General features: G+C 52.9%; 1 protein-coding gene across 2 annotated transcripts; it reads left to right on the top strand.

Annotated features, from left to right (window-relative positions):
* The first annotated feature begins 1,095 nt into the window (after nucleotides 1-1,095).
* ABCC2 (ATP binding cassette subfamily C member 2) lies at nucleotides 1,096-19,339 on the top strand. 2 transcript variants are annotated; one of them, XM_018910737.3, is made up of 32 exons: nucleotides 1,096-1,333; nucleotides 1,882-2,055; nucleotides 2,505-2,627; nucleotides 3,648-3,782; nucleotides 4,182-4,304; nucleotides 4,634-4,689; nucleotides 4,887-5,118; nucleotides 5,741-5,931; nucleotides 6,493-6,670; nucleotides 7,148-7,402; nucleotides 7,886-7,951; nucleotides 8,410-8,547; nucleotides 8,886-9,032; nucleotides 9,298-9,386; nucleotides 9,471-9,533; nucleotides 9,721-9,847; nucleotides 10,015-10,191; nucleotides 10,298-10,465; nucleotides 10,763-10,949; nucleotides 11,794-11,926; nucleotides 12,281-12,386; nucleotides 12,621-12,840; nucleotides 13,309-13,463; nucleotides 14,832-14,987; nucleotides 15,076-15,275; nucleotides 15,913-16,039; nucleotides 16,421-16,522; nucleotides 16,621-16,764; nucleotides 17,012-17,170; nucleotides 17,378-17,544; nucleotides 17,899-18,093; nucleotides 18,528-19,339. In XM_018910737.3, the coding sequence occupies exons 1-32, from the start codon at nucleotides 1,292-1,294 to the stop codon at nucleotides 18,655-18,657; spliced, it is 4,665 nt and encodes a 1,554-aa protein (XP_018766282.2). In that variant the 5' UTR covers nucleotides 1,096-1,291; the 3' UTR covers nucleotides 18,658-19,339. The 2 variants fall into 2 exon arrangements, with proteins under 2 accessions (XP_018766282.2, XP_018766283.2); XM_018910738.3 differs by lacking the exon at nucleotides 3,648-3,782 and having other exon boundaries at nucleotides 1,097-1,333.
* Nucleotides 19,340-20,082: the final 743 nt, after the last annotated feature.

Raw genomic sequence — 20,082 nt, 5'->3', positions numbered from 1 at the left:
TGGCAGCAGTGCTCCAAGTGGTTTTGAGCAAGGCCAGAGGACATGTGCCAGTGCCAGAAAAAAGAATCAGCAGTCCAGATGGAGAAGGGCTGAGTCACTGCTCCATTCACTTATTACTCATTGCATCAGTTTACAGCTCTCATGAACAGTGTATTGGTTCTGGCCCGGAGGATGTAGCATTAGGGATAGTTTTATTTACAAAAACATGTGGATTTAATCAGAGAAATTGCTAATAATTAACTACTGAGTTGGACATTGAGCCTTTCTTTGGTATTGATGATTCCTGAGGAATTGCTCATTGTGTCACCCTTGACTTCTGAGTTATCTTGTAACTCTGTGTACAATGAGACAGCACAATAATTGCAGTCCCCCTACTGTCCTCTTATATCTATGGTTCCTCAAGAGCACACATGATAAAGCAAATCCAATTCTAGCCTCAGTAGCACTGTCACCATGTGTTCCTGTCACACCTAGGCCTTCCTAAGCAACAAGGCTTCAGTGGCCATCAGTCTCCTTGGGAGTTATCCTCTTTCTGTCTCAGATGTTGGGGGTTACCTTAGCATGAAGGTTCAAAGTCTCTTTGGGGTTTTGTGGTCAGCCAACTGCCATAACGCACAGACAACATGGAAATGTGGGAAAGAAAGAAGCAAAAGAAGGAATTTGGAAAATCTTTGGGTTCTGCAGACTGGAAATTAGTAAAAGGAACATGGATCCTGAAGACTCAGAAAGACCAGTGCAGCATGTGGTGAGCTCAGCTGCCAGACACTGCAAATTCCCAGGCCCGGGGCACTGCTGGTGTCACAGGCCCCCTTGCCTAATGGCAGCAGCCATTGTGGGACCAGCCTTTGCTGGACTTTTTGTTGACATTCAGCAGGCTTCTCACCAGAGAGGTCTATTGCATCAAAGTAATGTCTTTGGCAGGTCCAGACGAATTTGTGTCTGTTGGTGTGCACTGATCTATGAAACGATGAAAACTATGGTTTCTGAGCAATGGCTGTGGTGTCCTGCAGTGACTCTGTGACTTCCCTGGATCCCCCCTTTGGTCTCTTCCTTGGGTCTCTTCCTCTCCTCCGTTCTCCTGAGCCTGTGCAGCTTCCCAAGCCCTTTTGGTCACAGCTTTGGCTTGTAGGGTTGTGCAATAGCACTGAGTTAATAAATAACTGTGGGTCATCAGAGTTTTTGTCCCAAGACCGTTTGAGGGTGTGGGGGGACTTTTATCCTGAACATCTGCCCAGGGCTCTCAGTTGGGCAGAGCGAGAGGAAGGAGCTGCTGTTTCTTCTCCTCTGAGCTATGTCAGCAGCCCTGGAGAAGTTCTGCGGCTCCGTCTTCTGGGTGAGTGACTGCTTCATATCCTGTGCCTGTTCTCAGCGTAGGACACCCCCTGTGAGGGGAGGGCAGTGGATTCCAAGGCTCACAGCCTGTCCTGCCAGTGAGACTCAAGTGCAGTGGTCGGCAGAGGGTCTGGGGTTTATCCAGGAGTGCCGTGACACTGAGTGCTGTGCACTGCCTGCACAGTGCTCACCAGACAGTGAGGCAGTGATCCCTCTCTGACTGAGCTCTGTCCTGTTTTAGCCTTCCTGGGAATACAGGACAGCCTGTACGGACTTCTGGAGAATGATTTGGCTTCAGCTGCTTCTGCTGGCTTGACTCCAGCAAGGGGTGGCCATCCCTCATTCAGACAGAGAGATGGGGATGGGGATATTGCTCAGATCTTGGCTGAGTGCTGAAATGCTCAGCCAGGAGGGTGGGTGTTGAAGGGGGGATGCAATGGCATGGAGCTGGGTGGGCAGGACCTATAGGAGTGTTGGCTATTTTCCTGTGTGCCAAGTGAGAGTCAAGCCATTGCAAGTGACTTGGTGTTCTGTCCTTGCTGCCCCCAGAATGATTCCTACCTTGCTCGTCCTGATGCCGACCTGCCGGTGTGCTTCCAGCAGACTGTGCTGGTCTGGATCCCCCTTGGCTTCTTCTGGATTTTGGCCCCATGGCAGCTCCTGCCCATGTGCAAATCCAGAGCCAAGAAATCCTCTGTGACCAAACTCTACATCATCAAACAGGTAGAGTGGAGCTGAGGGGGCACAGATGACAGGCTGGAGCAGCCTGAGGTGTTGGTGGTATGAGTGGAAAGACTCTGTGCTACAGTCAGGTGTGGGATGAAGAGATGAGAAGAGAGGGAGGGAAGGAGCAATGGGATAGGGAACCATCCAGGATAGAAATGTAAAGGGGAGTCCAGCAGGAGGCGTATCTGGGACAGAGGGCATAACAGGGAGGGATGCACAGGGAGGAAGGGCAGGGTGTGTACTGGGGCCTCTCATCTTGTGGGCTGCTATCTTCCAAACTGAAAATGATGGCAGTGCTCCTGTGGAGCTGTGGCACATTCACAGGGTTGAAAGCTGCCCCAGGCCAAGCCTGGGTTGAAAAGGATGTAAGGATGTATTTTATGCCAACCTCTGTCATCTCCCAGCAGTTCCCGTGTCCACAATGGGCTGGCCCTCTCTCCCCACAGGTGCTGGCTGCTCTGCTGATGCTGACGGCAGTGGCGGGGCTGGCGCTGGCCTTTGTAGACGCGGAGCAGGGTGCTGTGCCAGCTGTGCAGTACACAAACCCCAGCCTGTACATCGCCACCTGGGTAAGGGCTCAGCTCTGACTGTGCTGTGTGCCACAGGGACAGGGTGAGAGTGCAGCACCAAGCAGAACAAGGCTTCCCTAGCACAGAGATCAGAGGGAAGCTGTGTCCACAGGACAGGGTAGCCTGGAAATTGGGTAGGACTTGCCCCAAACCTGTGTGGGTGGTGCATGAGGGTGATATGTTGAGGGCAGGTGCCCGGTTGTACAGTGCTCACTGCTGTTAATCCTTAAAACTGGGATGATTCTATGTCTGCAAGTGTAGCTGAGCTCTCTGACAGAACTTTCCTAGGAGCAGTATGCTTTTCACAGGACTGATTTTGCAGTGTGAACATCAGACCATGGCTTGCTGCTCTGATGTCTCACAGCTTCCTTTACATTGCTGCTCAGTTTGGGGCAGAGGGCCAGGAAGTACCACAGGGTGCCCAAGCAGAAGAGAAAGCTGGCAAAAGAGGATCTAGTGGCTATTAGCTTGATGGAATATGTGCATGGCAGTTACAGACATCTTGTGTGATACATGGGGTATTCTAACAGTCTTAACAAATGCTCTGGAGCTACACTTAAAAGCAAAATAAGGCCTTCATTTGCTTTCCTTCTTATTTTGCCATGTCATTTAGTTTCACATGCAGAGTCCATGTGAGATGATAAGGCAAGGGGACTCACCAGAGAGGCTGCACTGCTGGAATGTGATCTGGGTTCAGTTCCAGGTCTGGAGGCAAGGTGCTGGAGATAGAGTGTGACCCCTCATGGCTTGACATGTCTGAGAATCTGGAGAGAGAATAGCTAGAAAGAGTAATAGTGCCCTGCTGTAATATCAGGGTACATTCAAACCTGATCTTATAGAGGGCAAATAAAGCTTTGTCCTCTAGAATTAATTCTGAAGCTTATGAAGGGTTTGTGGTGTGTTCGGGTATTCAAGGTAGTGAATCCCAGCAGATCATGTGTGCTGGCATCCCAGGACACGTGATCCAAAGGCACTTTTTGAGCCAGACCTAGTCCTGCAGCTCTGATTTTCTTTCCCCAGATTATGGTCCTGCTGGTGCAGGATGCACGGCGCTCCTGCTTGAGCAGAGATTCGGGGGTGCTTTTCTGCTTCTGGACACTGTCCCTTCTCTGTGGGATTCTGCCATTCCAGTCGCTCGTCCGGAGAGCCCTGCAGGTTGAGTTTGACAGGAAGCTCTGTGCTTCAACATGGTCTTGCTCTGCTCCCAAAGCAAGCTTCCTCATACTCTTCTCTTGACAAGCTCTCTGTGGTATCACTGGGGTCCCAGCCACCCTGGGAACCTTGGGGAACCAGAAAAGACCTGAGAAGGAATCCCTGTTTGAATTCATCCTGTCTCTTTGGGGAAGTATAAGCTCTCCAGGACTAATTTCTCCCCTTAAACATGGGAGGAGGTCAGGGAGAAGCAGGGAGAGGTGGCAAAGTGAAACTGATCCAGGACTCAGAGCGAGTTTTGCACTGCTCTGTTGGGGTCAGTCAGGGGATGGATCTTGTCTCTGAGTACCAGGAGCCTTGAGACAATCCCCAGCCATAACCCTGGGCTTTCCATTTCTGTAGGAACCAATCCCTGACCTACCACGGTTTATCCTTTTCTTCATCTCCTATGGGCTCCAGCTGCTGCTCTTCCTTGTCTCAGGCTTCTCAGATATTGCCCCAGAAACAAAGGAAATCAGGAAGAAGGTATGAGGACTACAGGGGACTGGGTTTGGGGCACCACATCCTGACCATTGTGTGGGGCAGGGCAGGCTCCCTGCAGGCTCCAGGCTCCTTGGGAAGACCTGAAGACTTCAGTACAGGGCCCAGCAAGAGCTGGAGGCTGGAGCATGGGACATCTGCATGTGTGTCCAGGGTGGGCCGCTGCTAGCTCTGAGCTGAGGTTTCTGGGGCTGGAGCTGGCACAGTTTGAAACCTATGAGGCTCCTTAATGGCTGGGGGTGCTAAAGCAGCTTTTGTCAAAACCATCCCCCAGATAAACAGTCTCTCAGTACACCATTTGCTTTGTACCACAGAACCCAGAGGTGACAGCTTCCTTCCTGAGCTCCATCACCTTTGAATGGTACAGCAGGTGAGCAGGGCTCTGAGGGAGGTCAGGCTGGCAAAATGCAGGGGTTCCTGAGGGGAACCTGCAGCTCAGGCTGGAAGAGGCACCACATTGGGTGCAGCCTGTGCAGCCTGAGCTTGGGGCCAGGATGGTGTGAAGGCTCTGCATTTGCAGCAAGGAGTCTCCTCCAAAAAATGTCATTGGATTTCTTTGTCCCACAGCATGGTTTTCAAGGGCTATCGCAAGCCTTTGGAGATAGAGGATGTCTGGGAATTGAATGATAAAGACAAGACAAAGGCTCTTTACACTGCTTTTGAGAAGAACATGAAAACTGAGCTGCAGAAGGCCAGAGCAGAACTGGAGAAACGGAAACGCAAGAAGAGACGCCAGGAAGGTGACCCAGACCATGGGAACAGCATGAGCAAGGCCCAGAGCCAAGACGTCCTGGTGCTGGTAAATCCATTCCTACTCTTGGCCTTGTATGAGACTGAGACATCCAGGTCCAGCTTCAGGGAGTAGGGTCACCTCACCTCCCTGCAGCCCTCTTCGCTGGGTGTTCCCTTCTTTGATCCCACAGGACCATGGGCAAGGATAGGGGAACCCATGACAGGGTCTTCCTGTCACGTCCTTGGCAGATCCTCATATTTTGAGAGACCAAGAAAGTCTCCATCTTTCTGCCTTACATAAAGACAGGAACCACCCTCAAATCTGCAGTACAAGCAGTTCTCTCCTGTCTATCTATCTCAGATACTTTCCAGCAATGAGGTCAGAGGGAACATCATTCCGTGACCACCCCTGGTCTCAGATTCTTCGTGATTTTTGCCTGATTTTTGGCCTGAGAGGTTCAGGCTGGTTTTGGTTTTAACAATTGTCTTTGGTACAAAAGAGAAGGTCTAGTCCTGGATGTATATGACATAAACAGAGATCAGTGAAAGGGAGTGTGACAGGAGCTAAAGCTAAGGCTTTGTTCAGGATACCTGATCTGGGGTCAGTGAGGTGCCTCCCTGAAGCATCCTTCCAGATGCAGGACACCTGCACAACCAGCTCCCTCACTTCTGTGTGGGCTTTCCTCTAGGAGGAGAAGCAGCCAAAGAAGAAGAAGAAGAAGAAGAAGGGAGACAATGAGAACTCAGGCCCGCCCAAGGATTATCCCAGGGGCTGGTTGATGAAAACCTTGGGCAAGACCTTCCGGCAGAATCTCTTGCTAGCAGTGGCATTCAAGGTGGTGCACGATGCCCTTGTGTTTGTCAGCCCTCAGCTGCTGAAGTGAGTCCTTTCCCTCTGTCTCTGTCCTGACTTTGCACCCAGCACCATCACCTCCCGGGGGGTGCACTGTATCCAGCCCCACCATCTCCATGTGTGCCTCTCCCAGCCACAGACCCTGGGGACATTTTGTGCCCTCACCAAAAATGGGAGAATATGTTGGGGTACAGTTTAACAAAGAACTAATCTGAGCTGGCTGCCAGCTCTTATGTGTGTTATCCTGCTCCCTTGCATCCTGTTATGCAGCCCTGCTCCCTCCCTGGAGACAGTCCTGGCTCTTCTTTGGGCCCCTCCCAGAGTCAGGGCAGCTCAGCCCAGCAGGGCCTTCCTGGCTTGTTTTGCAGAGCATCACAGTCTCTGTGCTGTGGATGCTCTTCCCCTAGTGAGCCTTTGCTGTCTCTGTGGCAGAACAGGGTTCCCAGCTTGCTGACCATCTAGCCAGCTCTCTGGGGCAGGGTTTTGCTCACCACTCTTGTGAGGATGCTCCCCCTGCATTCACTGGGAACATCCTGCTTGGGTGTGTCTCAGTAGGGTGTGTGTCTCATGAGCTTCTTTCCCTGCCAGGCTGCTGATTGCCTTTGTGTCAGATGAGAATGCCTTTGCCTGGAAAGGCTATTTGTATGCCATCCTGCTCTTCCTGACAGCAGTGATCCAGTCCCTCTGCCTGCAGCAGCACTTCAGCTTGTGCTTCCAGCTTGGTATCAATGTGCGAGCCAGTCTCATCGCTGCCATCTACAAGAAGGTCTGTATGGTCCTGCCATCATCCCTGTTGCCTTCCTCCAACCTGGGCTGTGGATAAAATCATCCACCTGTTCCATCAACCTGGGGTGTGTGCACTTTCCTCCTCAGAAGGTGCAGGGAGAGTTTGGGGGACACCCACCCAACACTGAGGACAGTGTGAGCCCTTGTTCGGCTTGGGACCTGGATGCTGCAGCCATGTGTTTGACAGCTACCAGGGGCTGAGGGAGGTTTCTCTTCAGAGCAGTGCAACACCTGGGGCAGGTGCCACTAGGAATCCTGCACAGGGGTGCTTTCATTTGCACCCAGTGGCTCCAGGTGTGCAGGCAGTGAGGAGAGCACTGGTGCCCAATACAGAGGCACCAGGAGCAAACCCAGAAGTGGTTTCAGCCTGGTCTGCTAATTCCCTGCTCTGAGCCACGCTGCTGGCAGCAGGGCTGCTCCCAGATTGGCTTGTGCTGACTGTGCTTTCTCTTTCCAGTCACTCGCCATGTCTGGAGCCACCCGCAAGGAGTCCACAGTGGGAGAGACTGTGAATCTGATGTCAGCTGATGCCCAGAGGTTCATGGACTTGGCCAACTTTATTCACCAGCTGTGGTCATCCCCCCTGCAAATTATCCTGTCCATTGTCTTCCTCTGGGCAGAGCTGGGCCCCTCTGTCTTGGCTGGCATTGCAACCTTGTTGCTGCTCTTCCCCATAAATGCGTTCCTGATTTCCAAGGCCAAAACCATTCAGGTCAGTGGTGGGTGCAATATCCTCCCTGGTCTCCCACATCCACCCCAATGTTGCTCCCCTCCCTCATTTGCCACACTCCCTACCCTTTGCTTTTATGCTCTGGATCTTTCCCAGCCTAGGAAGTTCATCTCACTTGGGTTGGGGGGTGCCTCTAGCCTGAGCCACAGGTGATCAGCTGCCATGAGTAGGAGATAGGTGAGATCTGTTCTACCATCACAGCTGAACTTGAACCAGATTGGGCACAGTCTTGAAGGCTAAAAATGAGATATTGCCAACCACAGGATAAAGCTTTAGCTTCTACCTGACAGCAGGGTGGTGTTTTTCCCCAACTTGTCCAGAGCCACAGGGAACCGAGGCTCAGCTTTGTGGGATGACTTCTCTGGGCTGTGGAGCCCATCCTTCCCTCCCCTGTGTCAGCCCAGATGTATTTCCAGGGGTGAGCTGCTGTCTGGTTCAGGTGTTTACTGTCTCTTCTCTTTGTAGGAGAGGAACATGAAGAACAAGGACGAACGCATGAAAATAATGAATGAAATTCTCAATGGAATCAAGGTGGGCAGTGGAGTGGAGGCTCTCTGGGCAGCTGCTGCACCTCTCTTCTTGGTGCACTGTACCTGGAGGCAGCACCCCTCTATAACTCTACAGCACCAGAGTTAATCTAGCTTGGGGGCCCTGTCTGGGTCTCAGCAATTCCCTCAGCTGTCTCATCTTTTGAAAAGTTGGCTGGGGAGGAGCTCTGGATACTTGGACTAAGACTTGGGAGCCAAGAGAGGGTTTTCTGGATGGCTGTGGTAGTGGCATGGTGGCAGAGGAGCTGACAGTGTAAGCTGACACTGAGGGAGTGGGAGTGCAGTGGGGAAATGCTGTAAGTAGGACAGGAGAGGGGAGATGCAGTGGCCAAGTGGGCTTCTGAGCAAGCCAGGTGATGGAGGTGCTGGCCTCCAGTGAGCTGAGTGTGGAGGTGGGCATTCCTATGAGACCAGCATCTGCTCACTCTGCTCGTCCTGCAGATCCTGAAGCTTTTTGCCTGGGAGCCCTCCTTTGAGAAGCGAGTTAATGACATCCGGGGTCATGAGCTCAAGAACTTGGTGAACTTTGGTTACCTGCAGTCAGTCTCTGTCTTTGTGTTCGCATGTGCTCCTTTCCTGGTGAGTGACAACAGCCCTGGGGAGGGGTGTTCCTTCCTGTGAGCTGGGGCTGGGCTCCAGCTGTCCAAGGGGTTGGGAAATATTTGGGACCTCAGCTGGAGTGTTTCTGCAGCGAGGAAGGGGCTGGCTGGTGGATACAGATTATGGTTCTGGTTGCTGTCAGGAGAGCAGTGGTGCAAAGGGGTCCCATGGGGATGGTGAAATGGGGCCCAAAGGAGAACAGAAGCAGGAGGGGAACAGGTCCCCAGCACAAAGGCACTGCTGAGGCCTTTGGGTAGTTGAAGGGTCTGGGCTGCAACAAACACACTGATGGTGGCTTTCCCTTCTATCTCTCCTAGGTCTCCTTGGCAAGTTTTGCTGTCTACGTGCTTGTAGATGAGAACAACATCTTGGATGCACAGAAGGCCTTTACTGCCATCTCCCTTTTCAATGTGCTGCGCTTCCCCATGGCCACGCTGCCCATGGTCATCTCCTCCCTGGTGCAGGTCAGGCCTCACCTAGAGCAGGGGTTGTGGGGGGGATCCCAGGACCTCTGTCCAAACCAGGAGGTGGGGCTCAGGTGTGTGATGGACCCCCAGAGGTCAGCACACAGGACTCTGCTGGCATTGGGGTGGGACAGGACTCACATGCATAACACAGGTGTGAGGCCCGGAGGTTGGGTGGGAACTGTGATGTGATGCTCTGCTTATGGGGCTCCTGCCAGCCCACCCATTCCCATGTGCCATCCTCATCCTCTTTCTACCATGGCAGAGCAATGTGTCAACTGTGAGGCTGGAGCGCTACCTGAGTGGAGAAGACCTGGACACCTCAGCTATCCACCACAACCCCATTGAAGGCAGGTGAACCTCCAGTCCCTGTGGCCCTCAGGCTGGCCCAGCCCTGGGCTTTGCCCTCTCTGAGGGACATCTCTCTCTGGCAGGCAGTGCCGTGCGTTTCTCAGAGGCCACCTTTGCCTGGGAGCAGGACGGCGACGCTGCCATAAGAGAGTGAGTGCTCTGCACCACATCAGGGGCAGAGGGCTGGGCAGGGGAGGCTTTCTGTGTTATTAGCTGGGGAGAGCAACCACCTCTCAGTGCTGCTAGGCACGAGTGTCCCAGAAACACTGCCCTGTCCCACACAGCAACTGATGGGTGGCCTGGCAGTGCTGCTTCCTCAGCCCTCGTGTCTTTGCAGTGTCACCCTGGACATCACGCCTGGGAGCCTGGTGGCTGTGGTGGGGGCTGTAGGCTCAGGCAAATCTTCCTTGGTGTCAGCCATGCTCGGGGAGATGGAGAATATCAAGGGACACATCAACATCCAGGTGAGAGGAGCCAGCTGGTTCTTAGGGCTTTGGGGTTGCCTGAGAGCTCAGCAGGGAAGTACAGCAGGACTGTCCCAGAGTGGTGGCTCGGGGCAAGGACAGGCTGCAGGAGGTGTTAGTGCTCAGGCTGATCTTTGACAGGTAGCTGTTCTTGTCTCTCCTTCCAGGGCTCCATGGCCTATGTCCCCCAGCAGGCCTGGATCCAGAATGCCACACTGAAAGACAACATCCTTTTTGGGTCAGAGGTGGATGAAGCCAGGTATCAGCAGGTCCTCAAGGCCTGTGCCCTCCTTCCAGACCTGGAATTGCTACCTGCAGGTGACCAGACAGAGATTGGAGAGAAGGTATCAGCCCTGGGCGCCATGGGTTTCCGATAGCACCTGCAGCAGAGGTCAGAGCTGTTGCCCTGTGCCAGCCCCATATGCAGGGAGATCCCTCCCTTCCTTCCAGGGAATCAACCTGAGTGGGGGCCAGAAGCAGCGGGTCAGCCTGGCACGGGCGGTGTACAGCAACGCAGACATCTACATCCTGGATGATCCGCTCTCTGCCGTGGATGCCCACGTGGGCAAGTACCTCTTCGAGCAAGTGCTGGGGCCAAAAGGGATGCTGCAAAAGAAGGTGAGCACCCACACCCTCCAAACCACCCCCAGCCAGGCAAGAGTGGCACTGGCGTGGTGTTAGCCATCCAAGGAAGTCTGAGGTTGCTTGCCTGGGACAGAGGAATCCTGCAGCTTTCACGTGTGGCTGCAGCAGGCAGGAGAGGCCTCAAGAGTCCCCAGAGGGGTACTCTGTGTCCTCATAGCCAGGCATTGCTAAGCAGAAAAGTCGCCAGGTGGGAGATGGAGAGCCTGCAGACCCATGGCTGGGGATGAGGGGTGCTCTGATGATCACTATCCTGCAACCCCTTTGTTGCAGACACGGATCTTGGTGACGCACAGTATCAGTTTCCTGCCCCAGGTCGATAACATTGTGGTGCTGACAGCAGGAGCAGTGTCTGAGCATGGCTCCTACAGCACCCTGCTTGCAAACAAGGGGGCCTTTTCCCAGTTCCTGAACTTGTATGGAAATCAGGAGGAGAATGCTTCAGAGGAAAATACTGCAGGTACTGGGAACACAGTGGGGCTGTGGCAGTTAGAGTGGCTGTGCATGTATCTTGGGGATATGAAGGTCTGATGTGTCAGCCTGACCTGGCCCTATCTAGCCCAGGCACCAGTGGTGGCTGCTGTGAATCCTTCTCAGCTTCAGGCAATCAACAGCACAATAATTTCTGACTAAGACTTGCATTCAAGCATTATGTGGAACATCCAGCACAGGAACTGTTTAACTTTTTTACTCCCTTTTTAGTTCATTTATTATGGGTCCCAAAATCTTTTGTGGCAACAGGCTTCATATTTTTGTGATGCTGGGGTCAGAAAGATCTTTTGGTTTGTTCTAAACATCCTATTGGATAATATTTCACCTTTATCATGTCCCCCAGCCCTGTGGAGAGGAATGGTATCAGGTCAGGTGGGTGCTTACCCTGTCAGAGCTCAGCCCAGTTGTCCTGCTGCAGCCTGGCTATTCCCAGTATGTCTTCACAGGGCCCACCTCCACCTGCTCAAGGAGATGCTTCTGAGCTGGAGTAATATGAACTACCAGATCTTCCACTACTAAGCTAACACAAATCTCTGCTTGAGGTCTAGCCAGTGGTGCTGGGAGAAGTCAGCAGGAGGAAATGCCTCTGTGCAGGCCTTTAGCCCTATGTCCCCTATCAGTTCTCTCTCCAGCACAATGCATTTCTTCCTCCTCCTGCTGTGCTGGTCTTGCAGCAAGGTTGGAGAAAGTGTGATACATGATGGTAGGACACAGCTTAGGCCTGGGGCACAGCATGGAGCAGAGGTGTGGTGTATGGGATCTGCTTCTTCCTCTGTACCTGACCCTACCTTCCCTCATCCCTGTGCTTGTAGCTATTGCTCTAGCTGGGGATGAAGAGGAGGCTGATGAAACTGTGGATCCTTGCATGGAGGAGCACACTGAAGATGTGGTGACAATGACCCTGAAGCGAGAGGCCAGCATCCATCAGAGAAAACTGAGTCGCAGGTGGGCCATGACCTGAGCGCTCAGCTCTTTCCCCTGCCACGTGCACTGCTCCCTCAGAGACAGGGATCTGGGGGCTTCCCAGGGAGTTCCAGCTGGGAGCCTCCTTGCCTGCTCCTACCACAAGCTGCTCTGGGTCAGGAGCATCTGATTTTGCCTTTACTCACACTAGTGTGCCACAGCCTTACTCTGCAGTCTTCCCTGAAACTCGTGCTGCTGGCTGGTTCTGCCTTTTGGAATGAGGCTTTAATTTTATGGTTGCACATGCCTAGTGCTTCCACAAGGCTCACTCAAAGCTGCCCCAGTTGCGACCAATCCAACACCCTGTGACTAATGGTACTCATCACCTCCCTGCAGCCTCAGTAAAAAGAGCACCAGTTCCCAGAAGAACGCCCAGGAGGAGCCCTCAAAGAAGCGGAAGGGACAGCAACTGATCGAGAAAGAAGCTGTGGAAACCGGCAGGGTGAGGAGGATAGAGGGATGAAGTACTGTGCTGCCCTGGCTAAGTGCTGCCAGACCCTGACTGTGGCTCAGAGAGGCTGGTGTGGGCTTCCACAGCCAAGAGACACAAAGGAGACAGAGCTGTCTGGGACTGGTGGGTGGAGTGGTGGAGGGGAGCACTGTGGGCAGCAAGGTGGAGCCCCAAGGCTGTGCTGCTATCATTGCCTGCACTCTGACGGGCTCAATTGGTCCATAGGTGAAGTTCTCCATGTACCTGCGGTACCTGCGTGCTGTCGGCTGGTGCTTTACCTTCTGGATCATCATGGGCTACATTGCACAATATGTGGCCTACGTGGGGAGCAACCTGTGGCTCAGTGACTGGACCGACGACTCAGTGCGCTACCAGAACCAGACATACCCCACGCAGCTGCGGGACCTGCGTATTGGTGTCTTTGGGGCACTGGGGTTATCACAAGGTGAGTGTGGGAGGACAGCAGTTCCCACTCATCCCGTTTGTGTGGTCCAGGAGGGATATGACTTGCAAGGCCTGCAGCCAGCAGTGAGGTAAGGAGCAAGGGACCCAGCATTTTGTTCATTTGCCTGCTGCTGCCTTCCTTCTAGCTTCTGGCTGAATTGTGGACACATGCCAGTCTGGAAGCAGCAGAAATTGTCCCAAGTTTGTGTTGCCCCCTCAGTTTAAGATCATTTTCCTTAATCAGATTAGACATAGTGCTAGGGCCCAAGGCTTTCTAATAGGGTTAGTGTTCCTGCCCTCTGCTGGGACACAGTTTCTGGGGCCTCCCAAGAAGGTGGGATGTAGGATTATCCCAGCGGCTCACTGCAGAGCTGCTGGCTTGGCACTGCTTGGTGTGTCCATCAAGCCAAAGGGTACCTGGGGCCAGTGTCACCCCTGAGCTGGTGACAGCCTCGTGCTCTCCTTGCAGCTGTCTTCCTGCTCTTTGATACCGTGCTGTTTGCCCAGGGCTCCATGCGAGCCTCCCGTGTCATGCACCAGCAGCTGCTCAGCAACATCCTGCGCGCGCCCATGAGCTTCTTCGACACCACGCCGGTCGGCCGCATCATCAATAGGTTTGCCAAGGTAAGAGAACAGCCCCAGCGCAGAGAAGGTTTGTTCCACCACATCTGCAGAGCGTTGGGTAGTGGCATAACCCTGCTCCTGTTGAGCACTGCACAGCTGAGCCCAGGTAAAGGCCAGGAAGGGACCAGGAGAACATGGGGATACAAGGCTGACTGTGAGCCAGACCACATCCTGGGCTCTCTTAGAAAGACAGTGTGGCAAATCACAGTCTGTAAGCTGCTCAGTGCTGAGGAGCTTACACCTGGATACTGTGTCCTGTTTGGAGTCACCTGGGCAAGAAGGATGTGGAGACACAGAAGAGGGTTCATAGTAGATGACTAAGAGAGGTAAGAGCCTTGAGCTCATGTCCTACAATAAGAAGTCCTTCTGTTTATAGACTTCCAGCAAAATCTACAATCTTTTCTGTCTAAGAGAAGGTCAAAAACCAAAAAAAAAAAAAAAAAAGAGAAAGGAGGGAAAATACAAACAGGTAATTTCAAGTGTGCTGTTTCTCCACTTCTTCCTTTGGTACCATCTCTTTATTTCTGAGAATTAAATTTCTTCTTAAAATTAAGCCTATGGGCCTGGGTTTACTCTGAGTTGAGGGAGTATGTGGTGCCTGGCTAGGAGGTGGATGAGGACCATCTGGAGACCTGGGTGCACCTGCATGGACCTGGAGTTTGCCCTGTTCCTCTTTTTGCTTCAATTACTGATCCTGCATCCTGATGAAGATGCAGTTCTTATAGCTGGTCTGCGTAACAGCGAAATATTATAGGAAGTTTCTGTCACAGCATATGTCACAGTTGAGAGGGCCATGATACACAAAGTATCACCATACAATTTCAGAAAGCTTTAAGCAGTCGCCCAAACAGAGTGACACTATACCACATCAGAAGGCTTCAGGTGTCTGCCCATACAGTATAATATCACTTCACTTCAAAAGGCTGCAAGGATCTGCTCTTCTTGCTTTTTAGCTCAACTTTTTATACTCTTCATCTTATATGTTTTACACCTGTGTGTCCTCTTTACCCTTTTGTGATTGGTCAGTGCAGTTTGGCACTCCATGACTCATTACCTTCCATGCTGGTCACCTGTTTTTCACAGCTGTAGCCCACTGGGGATGAGGCTCAGCTGCAGCTCCGCTCCCAATTACCACAAACTGTGTACCTACAAGTTTCTCTGTTAACTCAGCTGTTCACAAGCTAAGAACTGTAGCCCTAAATGAGGTTGTGACCATAACACCGCTTCAGGATGATCTGATATTTTTATAAGTGTCTGGCACTGTGTTATCACAGGAATGTGTAGGAACGTTGTGTGTGTGGGGCCTTTGGGCTTCTCCTACTCTCTGGGGTCACTGACTGCTTCTCTATACTTTTTTATATGCTCCAGGACATCTTCACAGTCGATGAGACCATTCCCATGTCCTTTCGCAGCTGGATCTCCTGTTTCATGGAGATCATTAGCACATTGATTGTGATCTGCCTGGCCACTCCATTTTTTGCTGTCGTTATCATTCCCTTGAGCATCTTCTACTATTTTGTGCTGGTGAGTAACTGGGCCCTGAGTGAAGCTTCTGCCTTCTTGGTGGCTGCTGGGCTTTGTGTTGGTAACCAGTCCGTGTCGCTTGTTTCAGCGCTTCTACATAGCCACGTCACGCCAGCTAAGGCGTCTGGACTCTGTCACCAGGTCTCCCATCTACTCCCACTTTGGTGAGACTGTGTCAGGCCTTTCTGTGATCCGGGCCTATGGACACCAACCACGGTTCCTGAAGCAAAATGAGATCACCATGGACATAAATCAGAAAAGTGTGTATTCCTGGATAGTATCAAATAGGTGAGTTTTACCTCTTATGCCACAGCATACCTTGCAGCACTTCTGCCTGGGGCTTCTGGATCCTGAGAAATCCCTGGGATCCTGCAGTCCTTTGATCTCAGCATTGAGGGTCTGTGTAGGTACTGGGGCAGTTTAGGATAGGGGCACCATCTGTGGCAATGGGACATTTTAGGGTGATTTTGAAAGCCAAAGTATTCTCCCCTACAAAGTGTGCAGAGGCTGGCAGGGTGAGCTGTGCAGTCAAGGGCTGAGGTGCTCTTTGTGAGTTCTGGGAAGAGGGTGATCCTCCAGGCCCAACAGGAGTGCGATGCGGGCACCTTCTGGTTTTGAATCTTATTGGTAAATGATTTGGGTGTTTGAGGGTTGAATGTCTGGGGCTGTTCTGATACATGGCATTACCCGCACAGGAGGTTATGTGCGAGACATGGACTGACATAAATGAACCTGCTTGCAGAACTGGCCACAGATGACCTGCTGTGTACATGCACCAATGTGTGTAGTGTGCACAGCACTGGGCTCATGGCTGGCTGTGAGGGATGATGGTGCAGTGTGCTATTACTGGTGGGCAGTGTGTTGGGCACAGGCAGATGCCTTCCAGCCTCTCTCACTGCCCTTCAGCTGTCCTCTCCTGGTGCAGGTGGCTGGCCATCCGTCTGGAGTTTGTTGGGAGCCTGGTGGTCTTCTTCTCTGCACTTCTGGCAGTGATTGCAAAGGGCGCTCTGGAGGGTGGCATCGTGGGTCTTTCTGTCTCCTCTGCTCTCAATGTGAGTCACTGGAAGCATTTTCTCCTTCTGGGACAGGGCTGTCTCTGGGAGCTCTGAGCTGGCAGCAGGATGCTGCCCTGCCACCAGCTCTGATCCATGGAAATGGGATTATCTGCAGTGTCCCATCAGTGGGGAGTGGCTATAGAGCCAGGGAAGCACATATTCATCCCAGTCTGAGTGGGATACTTGCTGTCATGGGGAGGAAGATGGCCATGCTGTGGATCAGAGATGCTGCAGCAAAGTTTTTGAAGGGCTGGGGAGAGGTGGGCTGTGTCTTGGCAGTGGAGCCAGGCCAGGTGTGCTCGTGATTCCCTGGCCTGAGGTGGGAGGTGTTTTTCCTGGGTGCCACTGAGCTCTGCACCCTCTGATTCTGCCATGCAGGTGACCCAGACATTGAACTGGCTGGTGCGGACATCTTCAGAGCTGGAAACCAACATCGTGGCTGTGGAGCGGATCCATGAGTACATGACAGTGAAGAATGAGGTGAGGGATCCAGGGTCTGGGCAAACACCTGCTGCACAGCTTGGTGATCGTCAGCATTGCAGAGTGAACCCCCCTAATGCTCCTGTGCCCTCCCCCAGGCTCCATGGGTGACAAAAAAGCGTCCACCACGTGGCTGGCCCAGCAGAGGCGAGATCCAGTTCATTGACTACAAAGTTCGCTACCGACCTGAACTGGACCTGGTTCTTCAGGGGATCACCTGTACTATTGGGAGCACTGAGAAGGTGCCTCTGCCCTCACTACACACTTTACAGAGACTCTGTTAAAGCTGTTACCTTTTCTCGGCTTCAGTGCATGCGCTGGGGTGGGATGGTGATGGGATGTGGCTCCTGGAGACTTGGGCTGCACGAAAGGAACTAAAGCCAATAGTCTGGGTGATGATAAGGGCAGGAAGGCCCACCAGACACAGATGGAGAGCATCTGCCCTATTTTCTATAGCCCTGTCACTGGTCTAAAAAGCTGCTTCCACAGGTTGGGGTTGTGGGCCGGACTGGGGCTGGAAAGTCCTCCCTGACCAACTGCCTGTTCCGGGTGCTGGAGGCGGCTGGAGGGAAGATCATCATCGATGACGTGGACATAGCAACAATTGGCCTCCACGACCTGCGCAACAGCCTCACCATCATCCCCCAGGTGAGCTGATCCCCACCTTTCCACAACCCACTGCTGCATGGCCCCTGCAGGCACTGCATGGCCTCAGTGTGTCCCTGGGTGCTGTGGATGTGCCAAAGGCCTGTGAGCAGGCTATCACCACATCCCTTGCCAACTGCAGGCAGTGGAGTGAGCAGGATGTGGCCAGGAGCACCTGCTAAATGGCTGTGGTGGGGCTGTCCCTGGCAGGATCCTGTGCTCTTCACTGGAACCTTGCGGATGAACCTGGACCCCTTTGACCAGTACTCAGACGAGGAAGTCTGGAAGGCCCTGGAGCTGGCTCACTTGAAGACATATGTGCAAGGCCTTCCTGAGAGGCTGCTGCATCTCGTGAGCGAGGCAGGGGAGAACTTGAGGTGAGCAGAGGAGCAGATGCAGGCCCAGCTCCCCTCCCTTCTCTAGATCCCAGGGACCAGCCTGGAACAGCAGCCTGCAGCAAAGTGGCTGTTCAGGGATGATGCACAGAAGCTTCTGGGAAGTGAAGATGGAAGAAAATGGCCGAGGAGTCAGGGCTCTTAGGGAGCTAGTGTGAGCCAACCCTTCTGTGGTGGCCCAGAGAGTAATATGCTGAGGGACGTGGTCTCAGGGAGGCAGATGGTCAGTAGGGAAAGGCCAGGGACAGTGTTGAGGTCAGAGCAGCGAGATACAGTAGGCTTGCCGAATGTCCACTAGTGTCAGTCTGGTAACTCTTGCTCTTCATCTCATCCCAGTGTTGGGCAGAGGCAGCTGGTGTGCCTGGCTCGGGCCCTTCTCCGCAAAGCCAAGATCCTCATCCTGGATGAAGCAACAGCAGCCGTAGATCTGGAAACTGATCATTTAATCCAGACAACAATCCGCAGTGCATTTGCTGACTGCACTGTCCTTACTATCGCCCATCGCCTCCACACCATCATGGACAGCAACAGGTACATCGGACAGTACTGCAGGGCAAGGGGAATGGGCATCTGGACTCCTGGGATGGGGTGAGAGGTGGACAGCAGCAGAAGTGAGAATGCAGCCAGAGGGGCAGGGGTGGATGCAGAGCCTGGGGCAGTAATACACAGTGGTGAAGAGAACAAAAGGATAGTAAGGATGCCCATGCAGAAGTGCTGCCTTTGCCGGAGAAACAGTTTTTGGGATCCTTCTTTACAGCAACAGACCATAGAAGCATTTGCTCTTGCCACCTTATGTGTGTCACCCATAACACAGGGAGGAGGGCTGTGCCCTCAGCACTGCTGAGAGGAGAACCACATAAAGTGGCTCAGGAGGAGTGATGGTTGGTGGGCTGCAGCACCAGCACCAGCACTGCTATCCACTCAGGTCCTGGGAGCTGAGGCCTTGTTCCCTTGTTCCCTGCCAGGGTGATGGTGCTGCAGGCCGGGCAGATTGTGGAATTTGACAGCCCCGAGGAGCTGCTCATGAAGCAGGGCATCTTCTCTGCGATGGCAAAGGACGCCGGCATCACTGCTGCAGAAACCACTGCTCTGTAGGCAGAGAGCTGCAGGGGCTGGCTGTGAGACAGCTCCTCCTGCTGCCACTCACCCAGCGGGCACTGGTGTCTCCCACAGCCAAGGTGCCCAGGAACCGGCCTCTCTGCTCTGGCGAAGCAAAGAGGGTGGCTTCTCTGGTTGTCCAGAGATTGACCATCTGGACTTGAGCGAGCTGGTAATCTTACTACCACATCCTGCCTGCTGTGCACACAAGGGTCTGGAGCTGCATAATTTATTCCAGGACAGAGGGGAAAAGCTGTCTGCCAGGCAGGGATATCAGGACCTCCAGTGGGGGTGGTCTTAGTTTTTGTACTTCACCATGCCAGGTGAATCTACCTTAGAGATGCTTTAGCATTATGGAATGAAATTTACAGTTTAATCAAAGAATGAATGTTATAATTTATTTACTTTTTGTAACTATTTGCAGTCTTCCAACTACAAGGCTGACATCAAGGCATGTAAGTAAGCCTCAGTTTAGCTTTAAACCTGGCTAGTGCTTGGGTGGAAAGAGCTGCCAACAGAGTTTACACAGAGCTGGGCAGTCCAAATCGAGGGGCACAGCTCTACTCATGCAGAACACTGCTCTGTAGCAAAACCAGGGCTGCCTGCCTGCCTTCCTTGTGGCTACTGCTCCCTTTGATTGTATTGCAAATAAATAAGCCTCTCCCTAAGGTTATCACAACTACTTGTGGGGCTGATTTTGGGCTGTGGTTCCAGACTGCAAATGTGGTGGTGGTGGAGAGAAGCTGGAGAGCAGCAGGCACAGGTCTGTGTACGACCACGCACACACAAAGTATGGTAGCTATTGCTGACAAACCCTTGACTCTTTTTTCTTGGGCCAGATCTCCTCAGGCAGGGAGCAGGTGCCCACTTAGAGCAGGGCAAACATTCACCCACCAGTCCCTACTGCCCTGCAGCCCCAGTCATGTAACACAGCTGGGGGAAGAGGGCAGTGCAACCAATTTATCTTAATAGAAGGTTCCTGTGAGTGTTTCGTCATGCCTGAGCTGCAGCTGGCAAAAGACCAAGGCACTAGAATGCTGGATCCCACCAAAACAGGAGCCTTGGATCCCTGTTCCTGGCCCTGCAGGGTCTGCACGAAGGCTGCAGCACCTGCCAGACTCTCCTCCCAGGTCTCCCAACACTTGCAAAGGCACCTTCTATACACAAAGGCAAATCTTTATTTGCAGAGCAGCAGTACAGGGAATACAAATGCTGCCCCATGAAGGGAACCTCTTCCCTTCAGGACATGGCAGCAGCCATATCACACACCAACCCAGCAAAAGGCACCACAGCCCTCTCAGGGCTGATGGTCCTGCTGCTCCAGAATGTCAGCATCCTCTCCAATGCTGTGCAGGAAAGCACAGGTGAGGCAATTCTGGTCAGACCCCAAAAAGCAGGCTGGAGGACAGCCCAGAGTGGCCA

Source organism: Serinus canaria, chromosome 6, assembly GCF_022539315.1.
Source record: "Serinus canaria isolate serCan28SL12 chromosome 6, serCan2020, whole genome shotgun sequence".
Classification (NCBI taxonomy): Eukaryota; Metazoa; Chordata; class Aves; order Passeriformes; family Fringillidae; genus Serinus; species Serinus canaria.
The sequence above is the reverse complement of the archived record's forward strand: the minus strand, read 5'-3'. Positions and strand labels throughout refer to the sequence as shown.